This window comes from Chiloscyllium plagiosum, chromosome 10 (genome assembly GCF_004010195.1).
Source record: "Chiloscyllium plagiosum isolate BGI_BamShark_2017 chromosome 10, ASM401019v2, whole genome shotgun sequence".
In the NCBI taxonomy this organism is placed as follows: Eukaryota; Metazoa; Chordata; class Chondrichthyes; order Orectolobiformes; family Hemiscylliidae; genus Chiloscyllium; species Chiloscyllium plagiosum.
This window is the reverse complement of record NC_057719.1, coordinates 37,779,698-37,797,826: the sequence shown is the minus strand read 5'-3', so window position 1 is coordinate 37,797,826 and position 18,129 is coordinate 37,779,698. Positions and strand designations below refer to the sequence as shown.

General features: G+C 41.0%; 1 protein-coding gene across 5 annotated transcripts in view; it reads right to left on the bottom strand.

The window, feature by feature from the left end:
* tecpr2 (tectonin beta-propeller repeat containing 2) overlaps nucleotides 1-18,020 on the bottom strand; it is a 113,813-nt gene extending 95,793 nt beyond the window's left edge. For 3 of the 5 annotated variants that reach the window (XR_006312754.1, XR_006312753.1, XM_043697446.1), the window contains exons 1-6: nucleotides 16,124-16,671; nucleotides 13,542-13,775; nucleotides 13,132-13,260; nucleotides 12,393-12,521; nucleotides 10,711-10,868; nucleotides 7,265-7,583 (exon numbers count right to left, since the gene is read on the bottom strand). Coding sequence is in view for 3 of the 5 variants with exons in the window: in XM_043697446.1 (XP_043553381.1) it covers nucleotides 7,265-7,583; nucleotides 10,711-10,868; nucleotides 12,393-12,521; nucleotides 13,132-13,260; nucleotides 13,542-13,775; nucleotides 16,124-16,228 (1,074 nt within the window). In the remaining 2 variants the exon portion in view is untranslated. Of the gene's footprint in view, nucleotides 1-7,264; nucleotides 7,584-10,710; nucleotides 10,869-12,392; nucleotides 12,522-13,131; nucleotides 13,261-13,541; nucleotides 13,776-14,896; nucleotides 16,098-16,123; nucleotides 16,672-17,912 lie in introns of those variants that run through there. The other 2 variants (XM_043697447.1, XM_043697448.1) reach the window with 2 other exon arrangements.
* Nucleotides 18,021-18,129: the final 109 nt, after the last annotated feature.

Here is an 18,129-nt window from a genome sequence, read left to right as displayed (position 1 = left end):
AAGGCAGAGATTGATAAATTCTTGATGTCACAAGGAATTAAGGGCTACGGGGAGAATGTGGGTAAGTGGAGTTGAAATGCCCATCAGCCATGATTGAATGGCAGAGTGGACTCAATGGGCCGAATGGCCTTACTTCCGCTCCTATGTCTTATGATCTTAAATTTTCTGATTCAGTATGTGGATGTACCTACTTAGACAAGGTGTAAAAATGGCAGGGCAGGTGACTGAGGTGTCAGTGGGGGGGCACTATGGGGCCAGTGGCCATAATTCTATCAGTTTTAAAATAGCGACGGAAAAGGATAGACCAGGTCTAAAAGTTGAAGTTCTAAATTGGAGAAAGGCCAATTTTGACAGTATTAGGCAAAAGCTGATTGGAGGCAGATGTTCACAGGTAAAGAGACAGCTGGAAAATGGGGAGCCTTCAGAAATGAGATAACGAGAGTCCGGAGACGTATATTCCTGTTAGGGTGAAAGGGAAGGCTGGAAGGTATAGAGAATGCTGGATGACTAAAGAAATTGAGGGTTTTACAAGGGGGCATATCAGCTATTACAAGGGGGCATAGCTTTAAATTAAGGGGGGGTAGGTATAGGACAGATGTTAGAGGTAGGTTCTTTACTCAGCGAGTTGTGAGTTCATGGAATGCCCTGCCAGTAGCAGTGGTGGACTCTCCCTCATTATGGGCATTTAAGCGGGCATTGGATAGGCATATGGAGGATAGTGGGCTAGTGTAGGTTAGGTGGGCTTGGATCGGCGCAACATCGAGGGCCGAAGGGCCTGTACTGCGCTGTATTCTTCTATGTTCTATGTTTGGTTAAGAAAAAGAAAGAAGCATATGTCAGGTATAGACAGGGTAGCTTGAGTGAATCCTTAGAAGAGTATAAAGGCAGTAGGAGTATACTTAAGAGGGAAATCAAGAGGGCAAAAAGGGGACATGAGATAGCTTTGGCAAATAGAGTTAAGGAGAATCCAAATGCTTTTTACAGAAACATTAAGGAGAAAAGGGTAACTAGGGGGAGAATAGGGCCCCTCAAAGATCAGCAAGGCAGCCTTTGTGTGGAGCCGCAGGAGATAGTAAAAGAGTATTTTGCATCAGTATTTACTGTGGAAAATAGATGATGACATCTTGAAAAATGTCCATATTACAGAGGAGGAAGTGCTGGATGTCTTGAAATGCATAAAAGTGGATAAATCCCCAGGATCTGATCAGATGTACCGTAGAACTCTTGTGAGAAGCTAGGGAAGTGATTGCTTGGCCTCTTGCTGAGATATTTGTATCATCGATAGTCACAGGTGAGGTGCTAGAAGACTGGAGGTTGGCTAACGTGGTGCCACTGTTTAAGAAAGATGGTAAGGACAAACCAGGGAACTATAGACGAGTAAGCCTAACGTCAGTGGTGGGCAAGTTGTTGGAGGGAATCTTGAGGGACAGGATGTACATATATTTGGAAAGGCAAGGACTGATTAAGGATAGTCAACATGACTTTGTGGGTAGGAAATCATGTCTCACAAACTTAACTGAGTGTCTTGAAGAAGTGACAAAGAGGATTGATGAGGGCAGAGCAGTAGACATGATCTGTATGGACTTCAGTAAGGCGTTCGACAAGGTTCCCCATTGGAGACTGATTAGCAAGGTTAGATCTCATGGAATACAGGGAGAACTAGCCATTTAGATACAGAACTGGCTCGAAGATAGAAGATAGAGGTAGGTGGTGGAGGGTTGTTTTTCAGACTGGAGGCCTGTGATCAGTGGAGTGCCACAACGATCAGTACTGGGTGCACTATTTTTCGTCATTTACATAAATGAATTGGATGTGAGCACAAGAAGTATAGTTAGTAAGTTTGCAGATGACAGCCAAATTGGACGTGTAGTGGACAGCAAAGATGGTTACCTCAAATTACAACAGGATCTTGATCAGATGGGTTAATGGGCTGAGAAATGGCAGATGGAGTTTAATTCAGATAAATACGAGGTGTTGCATTTTGGGAAAGCAAATCTTAGCAGGACTTGTACACTTAATGGTAAGGTCGTCGGGAGTGTTGCTGAACAGAGAGACCTTGGAGTGCAGGTTCATAGCTCCTTGAAAGTGGAGTTGCAGGTAGATAGGATAGTGAAGGAGGTGTTTGGTATGCTTTCCTTTATTGGTCAGAGTATTGAATACAGGAGTTGGAAGGTCATTTTGCGGCTGTACAGGACATTGGTTAAGCCACTGTTGGAATATTGCGTGCAATTCTGGCCTCCTTCCTAATGGAAAGACATTGTGAAACTTGAAGGGGTTCAATAAAGACTTACAAGGATGTTGCCAGGGTTGGAGGATTTGAGCTATAGAGAGAGGCTGAATAGGCTTGGGCTGTTTTGCCTGGAGCGTCAAGAGGCTGAGCGGCAACCTTATAGAGGTTTATAAAATCTTGACGGGCATGGATAGGATAAATAGACAAAGTCTTTTCCCTGGGGTGGGGGAGTCCAGAACTAGAGGGCAGAGGGTTAGGGTGAGAGGGGAAAGATATAAGAGAGACTTAAGGAGCAACTTTTTCACGCAGAGGATGACACATGCATGGAATGAGCTGTGGAGGCTAGTACAGTTGCAACATTTAAAAGGCAGCTGGATAGGTATATGAATAGGAAGGGTTTGGAGGGATATGGGCCAGGTGCTGGCAGGTGGGACTAGATTGGGTTGGGATATCTGGTCAGCATGGACAAGTTGGACCGAAGGGTCTGTTTCCGTGCTGTACATCTTTATGACTCTTTGACTCCTTGATGTGTCCTTGTGCGCTGGATTGGTAAAGTAAATAGTTTTTTTTATTATTTATTTTTCAATTGTCTCTTTGGGAAGTTAGAATAGTGGGAATGGCGGATGGGATAGTTGAATGTTTCTCCTGCACAATGTGGGAGGTAAGGGTCACCACTCGTGTTCCTGCTGACTTCATCGATGGGAAGTGCACCCAACTCCAGCTCCTCAAAAACCATGTTAGGGAACTGGAGCTGGAACTGGATGAACTTATTCGGGAGGAGGAGGGGGTTGTTGAGAGGAGTTACAGGGAGGTAGTCACACCTCAGGTACAAGAAGGCGGCAGATGGGTTACAGTCAGGGAACTGGCTGATAGCACAGGGATGCCCTGTAGCTGTTCCCCTCAATAATAAGTGTACCATTTTTGATACTGTTGGGGGACGACTTACCAGGGGTAAGCCATGGGGTAGATGTCTATAGCAGAGTCTGTCCCTGTTGCTCAGAAGGGAAGGGGAGAGATAAGCAGAGCATTAGTCATTGGGGACCCCATAGCAAGAGGGACAAATAGGAGGTTCTGTGGGAACAAGAGAGAGATTCTCGTGTGTTGCCTCTTAGGGTTAGTGACATCTCAGATTGTGTTTTTGGAATCCTAGAGGAGGAGGGGGAGCAGCAGTAACAACAAGGGATGGGGATTTAAGGTAGTGCTACAACAAAGAGTTGTTATCTTTTGTGGCACATGTTAAGAAGGCGAAGAAAGAGAGAGAGAGAAAGAGAGAGAGAGAGAGAGAGAGAGAGAGAGAAAGAGAGAGAGAGAGAGAGAGAGAGAGAGAGAGAGAGAGAGAGAACGAGAACATGCAGCTACAGGGATGGGACAGGATAGATACCTGGATAATTGGGGCTCATTCTGGGGTAGGTGGGACCTCTACGAACAAGATGGTCTACACCTGAACCACAGAGGTACAAATATCCTGGGAGAGAAATTTACTATTACTCTTCAGGAGGGTTTAAAATAATTCAGCAGGGGGATGTGAATCTAAATTGTACTTCCAATGCCCAGGAGGTTGAGAGTAGTGAGGTCAGAAATTTGGTTTCAAGACTGCAATGGCAAAGAGGAAGGTGGTTTGAAGTGTGTCTACTTCAACGCCAGGAGCACTCGGAATAAGGTGGGTGAACTTGCAGCATGGGTTGGTTCCTGGGACTTCAATGTTGTGGCTATTTCGAAGATGTGGTTAGAAGCAGGGACGGGAATAGTTGTTACAGGTTCCAGGATTTAGATGTTTCAGTAAGAACAGAGAAGATGGTAAAAGAGGGGGAGGTGTAACATTGTTAGTCAAGGACAGTATTACGGCGTCAGAAAGGACGTTTGAGGAATCGTCTACTGAGGTAGTTTGGACTGAGGTTAGAAACAGGAAAGGAGAGGTCACCCTGTTGGGAATTTTCCCTGTTGGGTCTCTGAATAGTTTCAGAGATGTAGAGGAAAGGATAGCAAAGATTATTCTGGATAGGAGCGAGAATGGGGGACTTTAACTTTCCAAATATTGACTGGAAATACTATAGTTCAAGAATCTTAGATGGGTCAGTTTTTGTCCAATGTGTGCAGGAGGGTTTCCTGACACGGTATGTAGATAGGCCAACAAGGAGTGAGGCCACATTAGATTTGGTACTGGGTAATGAGCCCAGCCAGATGTTAGATTTGGAGGTAGGTGAGCACGTTGGTGATAGTGACCACAATTTGGTTATGTTTACTTTAGCGTTGGAAAGGGATAGGTATATACAGCAGGACAAGAGTTATAACTGGGGGAAAGGCAACTATGATGCAATTAAGCAAGATTTAGGATGCTTTGAATGGAGAAGGAAACTGCAGGGGATGGGCACAGTTGAAATGTGGAGCTTATTCAAGGAACAGCTACTGTGTCCTTGATAAGTATGTACCTGTCAGGCAGAGAGGAAGTGGTTGACTAAGGAAGTTAAATCTCTCAGGAGAAAGTGAGGACTGCAGATGCTGGAGATCTCAGTTGAGAGTGGGGTGCTGGAAAAGCACAGCAGGTCTGGCAGCATCTGAGGAGCAGAAGAATTGACGTTTTGGGCAAGATCCCCTTCCTGAAGTTGAATCTTTTGTCAAGAGGAAGAAGGCTTATGTTCGGATGAGAAATGAAGGCTCCGTTAGGGTGCTTGAGATTTACAAGCTAGCCAGCAAACACCTAAAGAGAGAACTAAGAAGAGCCAGAAGGGGACCTAAGAAGTCGTTGGCAGATAGGATCAAGGAAAACCCTAAAGCCTGCTATAGGTATATCAGGAATAAAAGTACGAATAGAGTAAGATTAAGGCCAAACAAGGACATTAGTGGGAAGTTGTACGTGGAGTCCAAGAAGACAGGAGAAGCGCTAAATGAATATATTTTGTCGGTATTCACACAGGAAAAAGTAAATGTTGTCGAGGAGAATACTTAGAAACATGCTACTAGACGAGACGGGATTGAGGTTCACAAGGAGGAGGTGTTAGCAATTCTGGAAAGTGAGAAAATAGTTAAGTCCCCTGGGCAAGATAGAGTTATCCTCGGATTCTCCAGGAAGCCAATGAGGCAATTGCAGAGCCTTTGGCTTTGATTGTTACATCGTTATTGTCCACAGGAATAGGGCCAGAAGATTGGAGGATAGCAAACGTTGTCTCCTTGTTCAAGAAGGGGAGTAGAGACAACCCTGGAAGTTATAGACCTATGAGTCTTACTCGGTTGAGGTTAAAGTGTTGGAAAAGGTTACAAGAGATAGGATTTATAATCATCTCGAAAGGAATAAGTTGATGAGGGATAGTCAACACAGCTTTATGAAGGGTAGATCGTGCCTCACAAACCTTATTGAATTCTTTGAGAAGGTGACCAATCAGGTGGATGAGGGTAAAGTGGTTAATGTGATATATATGGATTTCAGTAAGGCAGTTGATAAGGTTCCCCAATGTACACTATTGCAGAAAATACTGAAGCATGGAATTGAGGGTGATTTAGCCTTTTGGATCAGAAATTGGCAAGCTGAAAGAAGACAGAGGGTGGTAGTTGATGGGAAATGTTCATCCTGGAGTTCAATTAGTAGTGGTGTACTGCAGGGATCAGTTCTGGGTCCACTGTTGTTTGTCATTTTTATAAACAACCTGGATGAGAGCAGAGAAGGATGGGTTAGTAAATTTGTGGATGACACCAAGGTCAGTAGAGTTGTGGACAGTGCTGAAGGACGTTGCAGGTTACAGAGGGACATAGATAACCTGCAGAGCTGGGCTGAGAGGTGACAAATGGAGTTCAATGCAGAAAAGTGTGAAGTGATTCATTTTGGAAGGAGCAACAGGAATTAAGAGTGCTGGGCTAATGGTAAGATTCTTGGCAATGGACGAGTAGAGACTTCTCAGTGTCCATGTACACCTGAAAGTTGCCACCCAGGTTGATCGGGTTGTTAAGAAAGCAAACGGTGTGTTAGCTTTTATTGGCAAAGGGATTGAGTTTCGGAGCCATGAGGTCATGCTGCAGCTGTACAAAACTCTGGTGCAGCCACACTTGCAGTGTGTACAGTTCTGATCACCACATAATAAGAAGGATGTGGAAGCTTTGGAAAGGGTTCAGAGGTGATTTACTAGGATGTTGCCTGGTATGGAGGGAAGGACTTATGAGAAAAGGTTGATGGTCTTGAGGCTGTTCTTGCTGGAGAGAAGAAGATTGAGAGGGGACTTAATTGAGACATAAGATAATCAAAGGGTTAGATAGAGTGGACAGTGAGAGCCTTTTTCCTCAGATGGAGCTGTCATCGAGGGGTCATAGCTTTAAATTGATGGGTGATAGATATAGGACAGACGTCAGAGGTAGTTCCTTTACTTAGAGTAGTAGGGGCGGGGAACACACTGCCTGTAACTGTAGTAGACTCACTAACCTTAAGGACATTTAAATGGTCATTGGATAAATATATGGGTGAAAATGGGATAGTGCAGGATAGATAGGTTTTAGGTTGGTTCCACAGGTCGGCACAACATCAAGGGCCGATGGGCCTGTACTGCGCTGTAATATTCTATGACAAAAGCAATCATTCTCACCTCCGAAATTCATCTCTTTTGTCCATGTTTAAACTAAGACTCAACAAGGTGCCAGGCTGTAATTTATTATAAATAGAAGTTCAATTAACAGAATTGAAACAAAACAGGAGGATTGTGAATTCTGCTTTTAAATCATGAACAGGAGCAGGGTATGAGCAAAAAGCAGAGACTTTATATTGAAAATTCTTTGCACTGTATTTTCCTTTATGCAACATTCATGTTAATCAGTTTACTAGCTGTACTATCAAGAAAAACCTGTGTTACATCGTGCAATCAATTGCTTAAAATCTCTCAACTTCCAAACCGATTTTTCTCAAATAGTACCCAACAAGGATTATGTGTTTTAGAATACTATTTTCACTTAAAATCAAGATAAGTGATGACCAACATGAGCAAGCAAATATTCATATTACAATGGTAGAGCGATCTAGCTGTTTAGATTATACCTACTTTGCCGTGTGCATACCTGGTTAACTGCATCCAACACGTAAATACTGGTCTTATTCCAGCTTAGAACCCATCCATCATGTAGAAAGCATTTCAACAGCCCAAAGTTTCTCTCAGCTGGTTTAGTAGCAGCTTTATTTGCAGGTGAGAAACTCGCTCGAGGTAACAGTTCAAATGGTTTCACTCCACAAGTAAATACACTTTTTAACAGTAATGTTGACTGAACAACCCCTTGGACATCCGATTTCCACAGCCGAAGTCCAGGTCTTGAAGCATATAAATTCACATTTGTTTGTTTACAGAGTCCTGGTAGGAAACAGGCTCCAAATCTGCCAGCACTAGAAACATAAGAGATTAAAGGTATTTCAGTTCATTTATTTTATAGTTGCATGACCAATGATCATCTATTAAATTAAAATTTCTCATTTGAAATTTTATATTTTTCTTACATGGTGTTAACTTTCAAATCTGCAATTTCAAAAATAAGGAATGTAGCTTTCTACATCAATAACTGAAGATCAGAAATTGTATTGTTCTTTGTAGAGTCATAGAGATGTACAGCATGGAAACAGACCCTTCAGTCCAACCCGTCCATGCCGACTAGATATCCCAACCCAATCTAATCCCACCTGCCAGCATACTCAGCTAGAGTGAAATAAAGGAGCATGGAATAAATGCAGAGCTTCACTGCTGAACAGAAATACATAATGGAGATAAAAATGCATTCTGCATTAACGAGAGCAGGATCTCTGACTGACAATGAGCAGATGTTGGAAAATTTGACAAAGGGAATAGAGAAGGATATAAGCTTGTAGAAAGAGAAAGAAGTGAGGGGCCCAAAGGCAGAAATAAAGGTGAGGGATGAAAATGTCTTGCACATAAAGATGAGGGAGAAGGCTTGCAGAAAACCACAAAATCAAAAGTTGTGATCTCTATTCTGAGAGATCTACGGAGAGAGGAACATGTTTGAAACATTTGTGACACAATTGCGATACTTTCAGAATATTTTCTATTAGATTTTGAATTGGACTTGCAATCCTTGCACCAAGGTCTGCAATAAAAAATATTACCCCAAGAGTGTCTGAAAAGAGCTCTGAAAGTGATGTACTCAGAGAGTCATAGATTTGCTTTATTATTATTGTCACATGTACTGAGATATAGTGAAAAGTAGTTAACCAGACAAATCATAACTTATAGAAGTATATCAGGGTAATAGAACAGAATGCAGAATATAGTATTACAGCTACAGAGAAGGTGCTGAGAAAGATCAACTCTAATGTATAAGAGGTCTCTTAATTTGCCTGATAACAGCAGGGAAGAAGTTTTTCTTAAATCAGTTGGGATGAGTTTTTAAATATTTGTACGTTCTGCCCAACAAAAGTGGGAGGAAGAGAGTATAACTGAGGTGGAAGGCGTCTTTGATTATGGCGGTTGCTTTTCCAAGGCAGCAGAAAGTGCAGATTGGGGCAATGGAAGGAAGGCTGGTTTTTGTGATGGATTAGGTTGCATTGAGTGGTTCATTACAACTGAATGACTTGCTTGGCAACCATTTCAGAGGACAATTAAAAGGCAATCACATTATTGTGGGTCTGGACTCAGTGCATCAAGACATTAAAGGTAACTGGTGAACCATCTGGGTTTTATGATGATTGATAGTGGCTTTATGATCTTCATTAGACTTTTAATATCAGATTGCTTTGAGCTCAAATTCCACCATCTGTCATGGTGAGTTTCAAACCTAGTTCCCAGAACATTACCTAGGTCTCCCAAATACTAATCCAGCAACAATGCCATTGCCTCCCAACTTCCCCTTATTTCTTCTAGTGTTACTGCTGAGAGTCTTGAGGAAGTATTTGGACAAGAAAGGAATTAAAAAGAAAGAGGAATGCTCTAGAAGTGGAGTTGAGGGAGGTTGTGGAAATGAGGCCAATTTCCTCCGTGAGACTGAGAAAGGATGACAGTTCCTGAGCAGGACAATGCAGTGGTCACAATTAAGGGACTGTCTTCTCAAATGAGGCAGAAATGCAATTCTTTGGAGACGTTAAACATTGTAAGCAAGTCTTAAGATTTACTCACAGTCTGCAATGATTTGCAACAGCAGAGCAGCATTTCACCTGGATTTATTTAGCAAATGCTTTTGGTACAGAGACCAGGAGATCATAAAATTAAAATTATCTGGAGATATCATCTAAACTTGCTTGTAGAAAAAGAAACCATATCAATATTTTGAGGCAGGCTCAATTAAGAGTCTGGAGACATCCTTTCTCTGATTTTGTTTTTATAAATGGCAGTGGGGGGGTTCCTATACACTACAGACGACTGCCTTAGTTTTTTTTTACACTTCTAAAAAATGCATTTCCCTTTGTGCCATATCCTCAATTCTCCAGAAGGGAGGGAAATACCAATGAGAAAGATTCAAGAGGCAGCTGTAATCTGTATCCATAGTTGTTTATATACAAGTGTGAACAGTAAAATATCTGCAGGTTTTTTGGTACAGGAGGTATTACAATTGACTCCAATCCTCTCCATACAATTTTCATTCAGGTTCACTGGATGACAATCAGAAACTGTTTTCTTTTCTCCTCCATATCTTGGAGACACTAAAATTAACAATAGTCCCAGCTGCAATCAACACACCACAGGAATCTAGGATAAAATGGGCAAAATAGGAAAAGCAGTAGGCTATTCGGTCCTTTGAGATAGTTTTTGCCATTCAACATGATTATGGCTGGTCATCACATGGGCGGCACGGCGGCACAGTGGTTAGCACTGCTGCCTCACAGCGCCTGAGACCCGGGTTCAATTCCCGCCTCAGGCGACTGACTGTGTGGAGTTTGAACATTCTCCCTGTGTCTGCGTGGGTTTCCTCCCTGTGCTCCGGTTTCCTCCAACAGTCCAAAGATGTGCAGGTAAGGTGAATTGGCCATGCTAAATTGCCCGTAGTGTTAGGTAAGGGGTAAATGTGGGGGTATGGGTGGGTTGCGCTTCGGCGGGTCGGTGTGGACTTGTTGGGCCGAAGGGCCTGTTTCCACACTGTAGTGTAATGTAATCCAACTCAGTACCCTTTTCCCGGTTTCTTTCCCTTTGATCCTTTAAGCTCCAACAGCTAAATGTAACTGCTTCTTGACAGCTTTCAATACTTTGGCCTCGATAAAAACTTTGATTACAATACTACACAAAATAACTTAGCCACTGACCTCGTAGGTTGCCACATCTTTTATATTTGGGAAGTACCAGTTGAATGGCACTGACTGGATTGCTCTATAGAGAGCCAGCAGGGACCCGATGGGCCAAATGGTCTCTGTGTCATAACAATTATGATTTGCAATTTAAATATGATCACAACCATGGAAACATTAAGAAGCCCAAATCAATAATGTTATGATTTTGATTACTTATAAGTTACATGAATTTTACTTGATGCACTGTATTATGTTTGGGGCTTATTTAAAATTTAGTACTCACCTTTTCCTTGGCTGCGTTCCAACCTGTTTGATAATGTTCTGCTCAGTATATATAAGAACAGAATGCAAGTAAGTGGAAACCAGCAGTACTTTTTGAGTGTAGTCTAACTGTACTATAGGAGATGACTCTTCCAATATTACTCTGGGATTACAGACACCCTGAAACATGATAAAGAATTTAAATAAATATACTTGTTACAAATCACATTGATTTGAACATTAAAATTAACATATTTAGATTTTTTACAGTCATGTTATTTGTTTGTTGATACTGAAGAAATCATAGAGATTTATTAAATCATCATCCATCAAAGGCTATTACAGTTGCTCATAAAATAATGAAATTTCTCTTTAGATGGAAGCAGTTCATTTGATCCTTCAAACCTGCTCTACCATTCCATGAGATTACAGCTGATCTGCTTGAGTAGTGGTTTAGGAAATTTCTCAAACTTTCATCAGTAGAATTACTCTTTGCCAACTTAATAAATGCTAAATACAAGAAAATCTCTTGTATCAACCAACTGTCATGCTCACCACTTCCCTACCTCCACTTGCTGGACATGGGGCAGGGTAGCAAGATAGAGGAAGCAGGAGGGTGTCAGCACTAAGCTAAAAAGACAGTTCCAATATAATGTCAACCAAGCTATGTGAAGCTACATCATCCACAATGCAAAACAAAGATCTGAACGCGCAAATGCATATAGCAAGCACATAATATCCGTGAGGTTAAAGCAGAAAATCTTCAAACTGGACAATTTAAAATTCAATTTTCATTACTCCAGATGGGGTCTGACCAAGGCTCTGTACACTGCAGCACTTGCTCATGTTTGTGTTCTAGTCCTCTGAAGATATAGGCTAAAATTATATTGATTCCTGAAGAAGGGCTCATGCCCGAAACGTCGATTCTCCTGCTCCTTGGATGCTGCCTGACCTGCTTCGCTTTTCCAGCAACACATTTTCAGCTCTGATCTCCAGCATCTGCAGTCCTCACTTTCTCCTAAAATTACATTGGCCTTAACTGCATTTTGTACTTGTACAATAGCTTTTAGTCATGTTAAAAATGGTACCAAAATATTTTGTCAAACCACAGTTCTTACACTGTATGAGTAAAAAACATTGACCGATCCCAGTTCTAAAGTAGATGAATACACATTCCCCCCATGAAACTAATTAATCTGCCATAATCTTGCCCTCTCCATGCCTTTGTAATCAGTTGATCTGGTCAACCTTCCCTAACTTTTACACTACTGTCATCATAAATTTCTATTCATTCCTTTAATTGGTTAATATAAATGAATAAAAATGAAGCTCTCCAAGGTGATAATATCCCACTTAGTCATATCCCTCAAGACCCTTATCATAATGCCAAATAACCTTGGCTGGAAATTCTGCAAATTGGGTGAGGACTGTTCATTTTTTATGCTCAATTCTTGCCACTAAACATTTAGATGATCAATTTATCACAATCTGATGAAATGAAATACTAGTACTATTAATAATTTTCTTCCATTAAAGTAATATTGCCAACACATTTCAAACAAACAAAACCTAAAAAAGTCGAAAAATGTAGTCTACCTGCAAAACTGTGGTTTCTTAAATCATTGCATTTGCCATACATTTACAAATCTATAATCCTATCAGATAGTCGAGCTGTTCACAACATATCAATTTATGAATTATTACCTGGTCCAAGTCCACAGCAGCATACACTACTTTGCCTTGATCATCCCCAGAGAACAGCTTCATTCCATTCTTGCTCCAAGCTAGTGCCGTAATATTACTTTTGTGAATACCCACATCAAATCGACGCAACTGTGAAGCAAACAACACATTGAAAAGTCAAGAAAAAAAGGGAGTCTACATTATAGAAAAATGCTAGCTTTATCAGTAGCCAAATATAACTACTCTGCTACATTAATGCTTTACAAAATTGTAGAAAATGAATTTGGAAGCTGCAAGACATTATACAGACAGCTTTTCTTAGAGCTCTTATGCAACTGACAAATAAAAATACTGTAATATTTCTATATCATGGATGAAGTAAAAATATTTTAAATAATTTACAGTGCATTTTTATTATTTAAGCATATAATTAGACACTGTGAATTCAACTTAATACTCATTATCAACTGAAGAAATTCTGAAGGAGAGATATATTTGACTCAGGGATAATAAATGTTTTATCTCCACAGCTGCTGCTAGATCAGCTGGGTACTCTTGCAGTTTCTCTTTTTAGTTAATCATATTAGTGATGCAGGGAGGAGCAACTGCAGCAGATTGCCTAGGTAGCTACAGAAACTGGCAAAATACCTTGTATTAGCTTTGCGGAAAAAGAAGAAAATCTGCTGGGGCTACTACATTGAAGATTAAAATACTGCTCAATGTGTAAAAACTAAATCAGACCTCCAAAACTCGAATTTACCTGTTTGTTTCTTCCAGGTAATGGGGAAACGAGCTGGAAAACTACCACTCTTCCTGAAGATGTTCCAACAGCAACAAGGTCATCAAAACAAGCCAGCAGTTTCACCACTCTAATAGTATCAGTTTTACCCTTAATAAGAAAGAAAACTCTTTTAGTAAACAACTATATCACAAGTTTAATGAAACATACACAAAGTATTTAATTTCATTTACTTTGAAGATATACTTCAGTACATTTTATTACTTTCTTAAAACATGTCAGCATCTCAGAAGGATGAATCTAATTTATCACTGATATTATTCTCAATCCTTTGCACTAATGGGAAAATATGAGAGCTAACAAAACTAATATTTTTCCCATTTATCTTCTGGTTCACATAACTACAGCAACAGGTTAATGTTCAAACATACCTCCAGATTATATTTTGTCATCTTGTTCAGCCGTCTGCAGTAGAGATAAAGCATACCAATATCACTGCCCACTGCAATGTAGTCATTATTGGCATCAAGGGCTGTGAGATGTACGAGAACATTTCTAAACCCCTTTTGTACTTTTGCTGGGATAGCATTAAGCAGGTAAAATAATGGACTGAACTCCTTAAACACTGTGAAGTGCACATCCAATGCCATGGCATCAATAAGACACTGATAATAAAGGAAAAACAAACAAAAGGAAAATATAATTAGAAAAACTTATTAATACCTTTCAGACAAACTACACACAAAATGCAATCCATGCACATCAGATAGTCACAGTTCAGACAATATTAGTGTTCACTGGTCAGTTATCTCAGACAAATATCAAATCCTAGCGAGTTTTGAGGAGATTTGTAGCTCAGGTTGAGGTTCTGGATGTTGGTTTGCTCGCTGAGCTGGAAGGTTCGCTTTCAGAAGATTTTGTCACCATAACCAGTAACATCTTCAGAGAGCCTCCGGATGAAGCTCTGGTGGTGTAGCTCGCTTTCTATTTATATGTTTGGGTTTCCTTGGGTTGGTGGCGTCATTTCCTGTGGTAATATCATTTCCTGTTCTTTTTCTCAGGGAGTGGCAAATGGAATCCAAGTCAATGTGTTTGTTGATAGCATTCTGGTTGGAATGCCATGCTTCCGGGAATTTTCATGCATGTCTCGGTTTGGCTTGTCCTAGGATGGATGCTTTAAGTTTTTTCAAGTTCAAGTTCCAAGTTCATTAGCTGCTGTTTTAGTGTACTCAGACCCCTTGGCATCATGGTAGCCCACAAAACCACCAACACAGTAAAAGCAGCAGACTAATGAACTTGAAAGACCCTATACAGACAACAAGCAAAACCAATGTCATTTACAAAATACCTTGCAAGAACTGTAACAGACACTACATTGGATAAACAGACAGAAAACTAGCAACCAGGATACATGAACATTCAACTTGCCACAAAAAGACATGATCCACTCTCACTAGTGTCCTTACATAGGGATGAGGAAAGACACCACTTTGAGGGATATGGGCCGGGTGCTGGCAGGTGGGACTAGATTGGGTTGGGATATCTGGTCGGCATGGATGGGTTAGACTGAAGGGTCTGTTTCCATGCTGATTCTATGACTGGGACAACACATCCATTCTAGGACAATGCATACTTGACCCTCAGAGTTCCCAGCCTTGGCTTGTTCTTGTAACCACTGTAGTTATATATTGCTCCCAATGGGTCACTGCGTTTAGGTAATGAACACAATAATGCAGATCACAAAGTCTCAGGTTTGGTACTTCCAACCTAAAGAGGTCATTCTCACCTCTCTGTGTTAAATTCCATCTGTCAACAAGAGAATGACCCATTTATTCTTACAGTCCATTTACTGCATGTTAGCCAATCCTTAATCCATGCCAGTGTCTATGCCATTGCTTTAAGTTGCTAACCAGTCTTCTGTGGAGGACTTCATCAGAAGCCTTCTGAAAATCCAAATATACAATATTCATCGATTCCCCTTTATCAATTTTGTTTGTAACATCCTCAAAAAATCTCAGCTTGTCAAGCATGATTTCCCATTCACAAATCCATGTTGACTATGCTTAATCAGATAATTTTTATCCAAGCATCTATTATCCCATCCTTTATAATATAGTATTTTCCTGACTATTAATGCAAGACTAGCAGGTTTGTCGTTCTGTTTTCTCTATCACTCCCTTCTTAAATAGTCGGTGATATTCTGCCAGAAACATTCCAGAATCAATTGAATTTATCTCCACAATCATTGCCTTCAACTTTTGTGGGATGTAGAATATCAGGTCCAGAGAACTTATCAACTTTCAGCCCTATTCATTTTTCCAGTTCAATTTAATTACTAATACTAATTTTGTTCAACTCCTGATTCTCCTTGTTTTTCTAATGCTGAAAGCTTATTGTATCTTTACTAGTGAAAGAGACATAAAGTAATTATTTAGCTTCTCTCCCATTATAAATTCACCTGTCTCAGCCTGAAACAGAATAAATTTGCCTCAGACAAACTTTTCCTTTCCTCAAACCTGAAGAAACCTTTACAATCCACTTATGATATTTTTGCTAGATTGCATTCATATTCTATTCCCTTTTTCCTTAGGAGTCCTCCTTTGCTGTACTCTTAAAAATCTCCCAACCTTTGCATTTACTACTATTTGTGACAAGTTTATAAATCTTTTAATCATACACAATCCTTAATTTCCTTTATCAGCCATGGTTGAGTTTTTGCACTTTGAAGAAATGTAAGGCATGTAATATTTCTTTAAAAACTATCCATTGTGTATTTACAGTTATATATTTTAATGTACTTCCCCAACCCATTTCTGAGTTGAAAAATGTCGTGCTGGAAAAACACAGCAGGCCAGGCAGCTTCCGAGGAGCAGGAGAATTGACGTTTCGGGCATAAGCCATTTCAGCCAATTTGTACTTCATGCCTTCATAACTTTTCCTTATTCAAACTTTACACCCTTGCTTCAGATTGAAGTACTTCACTTTCAAACATAAATGTACAATTTTATCATACTGGGTCTTGCCGCTTATCAGCCCAAGCCTGGATATTGTCCAGGTCTTGCTGCATTTTGACATGGATAGCTTCAGCGTCTGAGAAGTCGCAAATAGTGCTGAACATCAGTGTTGGTGAACATCTCCACTTCTAATCTTACGGAGGGAAGGTCATTGATAAAGCAGCTGAAGATGTTTGGGACTAGGACATTATCCTGAGGAACTCCTGCTCAGGTATCCTGGAACTGAGGTGATTAACCTCCAACAACCACAGCCATCCTCCTTTGTTCAGGTATGACTCTAACTCCTGATTCAAACTGATTTCAGTTCTGCAAGAGCTCCTCAATGTCACATTCGGTCAGATACGGCCTTGTTGTCAAGGGTAGTCACTCTTGCCTCATGCCTGGAATTTAGTTGTTTTATTCATGTTTGAACCAAGACTGTAATGAGGTTAGGAGAGGAGTGAGCCTGACAGACCCCAAACAAGGCATCGCTAAGCAAGTTATTGCTGAGCAGGTACTGCTTGCAAAAATTGATGATACCTTCTATCACTTTACTAATGATTGAGAGTAGACTGATGGGGCAGTAATTGGCAATGTTGAATTTGTCCTGCTTTTATGTACAGAACATATCTGGTCAATTTTTCACATTGTTGGGTAGATGCCAGTGTTGTAGCTGTACTGGAACAGTTTGGCAGGTCAGCCAGCATCCGATGTGCACTCTTTTTGTATCCCTGGTTCTGGACTTCCCTGCCATCATGGACATTCTTCCTGTGTCTACTCTATGTAGTCCAGTTAGAATTTTGTGTTTCTAAGACCCCTATGATTCATCTCAACTCCATCAAAGCTGTGCTTTTCCAGCACCACATTCTCGACTCTGATCTCCAGCATCTGCAGTCCTCACTTTCTCCTGGAACAGTTTAGTACTGTTGCTGGAATGATGTCAGGGCCTAAGCCTTTACAGTACCCAGTCCCTCCAGCTGTTGCTTGATATCACATGGAGTGAATTGATTTGGATGAAGATTGGCATCTTGATGTTGGGGACCTCTGGAAGAGGATGAAATAGATAAACAACTCAGCAATTCTGGCTGAAGACTGTTGCAAATACGTAAGCCTTATGTTTTGCACTAATGTGTTGGGCTCCCCCATCATTGAATGTGGGAATGTTTGTGGAGTCTCCTCCTCCAACGAGTTGTCTAACTGTATAAGATCATTCACAACTGGATGTGGCAGGACTGCCGAGCCCAGATCTGATCTGCGGGCTATGGGATCACTTAGCTCTGTCTATCACCTGCTGATTATGTTGTCTGGCGAACCAAGTTGACGTCTACGTTTTAGGAATCCTCCTGTACTCTTCATTAAACCAGGGTTGATTCCCTTTCGTTGGTTATGAGAGCCTGGAATGTGCCAGGCCATGAGGTTAAAAATTTAATTAGCTTTCAGGATATTGCATAGTTATGTGCGTGCTGGGGAAAAAAATGTCTAATTTACTTCAATTTAACAGATGTCTTCCAATATTGTTTAAATACTGGAGGACGGATAGAAATTATTTTACATCTTTCACACAAAACATTCAGCTACCATCTGGAATACAACGACTGGACAATCGTTTTTAACATTGTAAACCTAATCTATCTGCAGATTCTTGTCAACACATCAGCTGATCACTACCACCACAGCCAGAGAAACTACTGTCCTCACCCGGGCCTGCAACAATGCTTCACCATTACCCCCACGATCGCTTAAAGCCGAGGTCAATGCCATACACACATACGTCTATCAGACCTACTCCCTACCATCACCATCACTTACCACGCTCCGAGTTAGATCCTCCGAGCCTCACACACTCTCAGTCTGGCCCGGCCACCATGTTGCTCCTGACACCAATTCCCCCCTCCCCCTCAAGCTTCAGACCCGAGCGTCCGCACTACCAATCAGAGAGAAGAGACCACTCCACCAATCAGAGCAGAGACTCCATCATGACGGTCCCTGAGCAGCGTGGACCAATCGAAACCATTCCACCAATCGA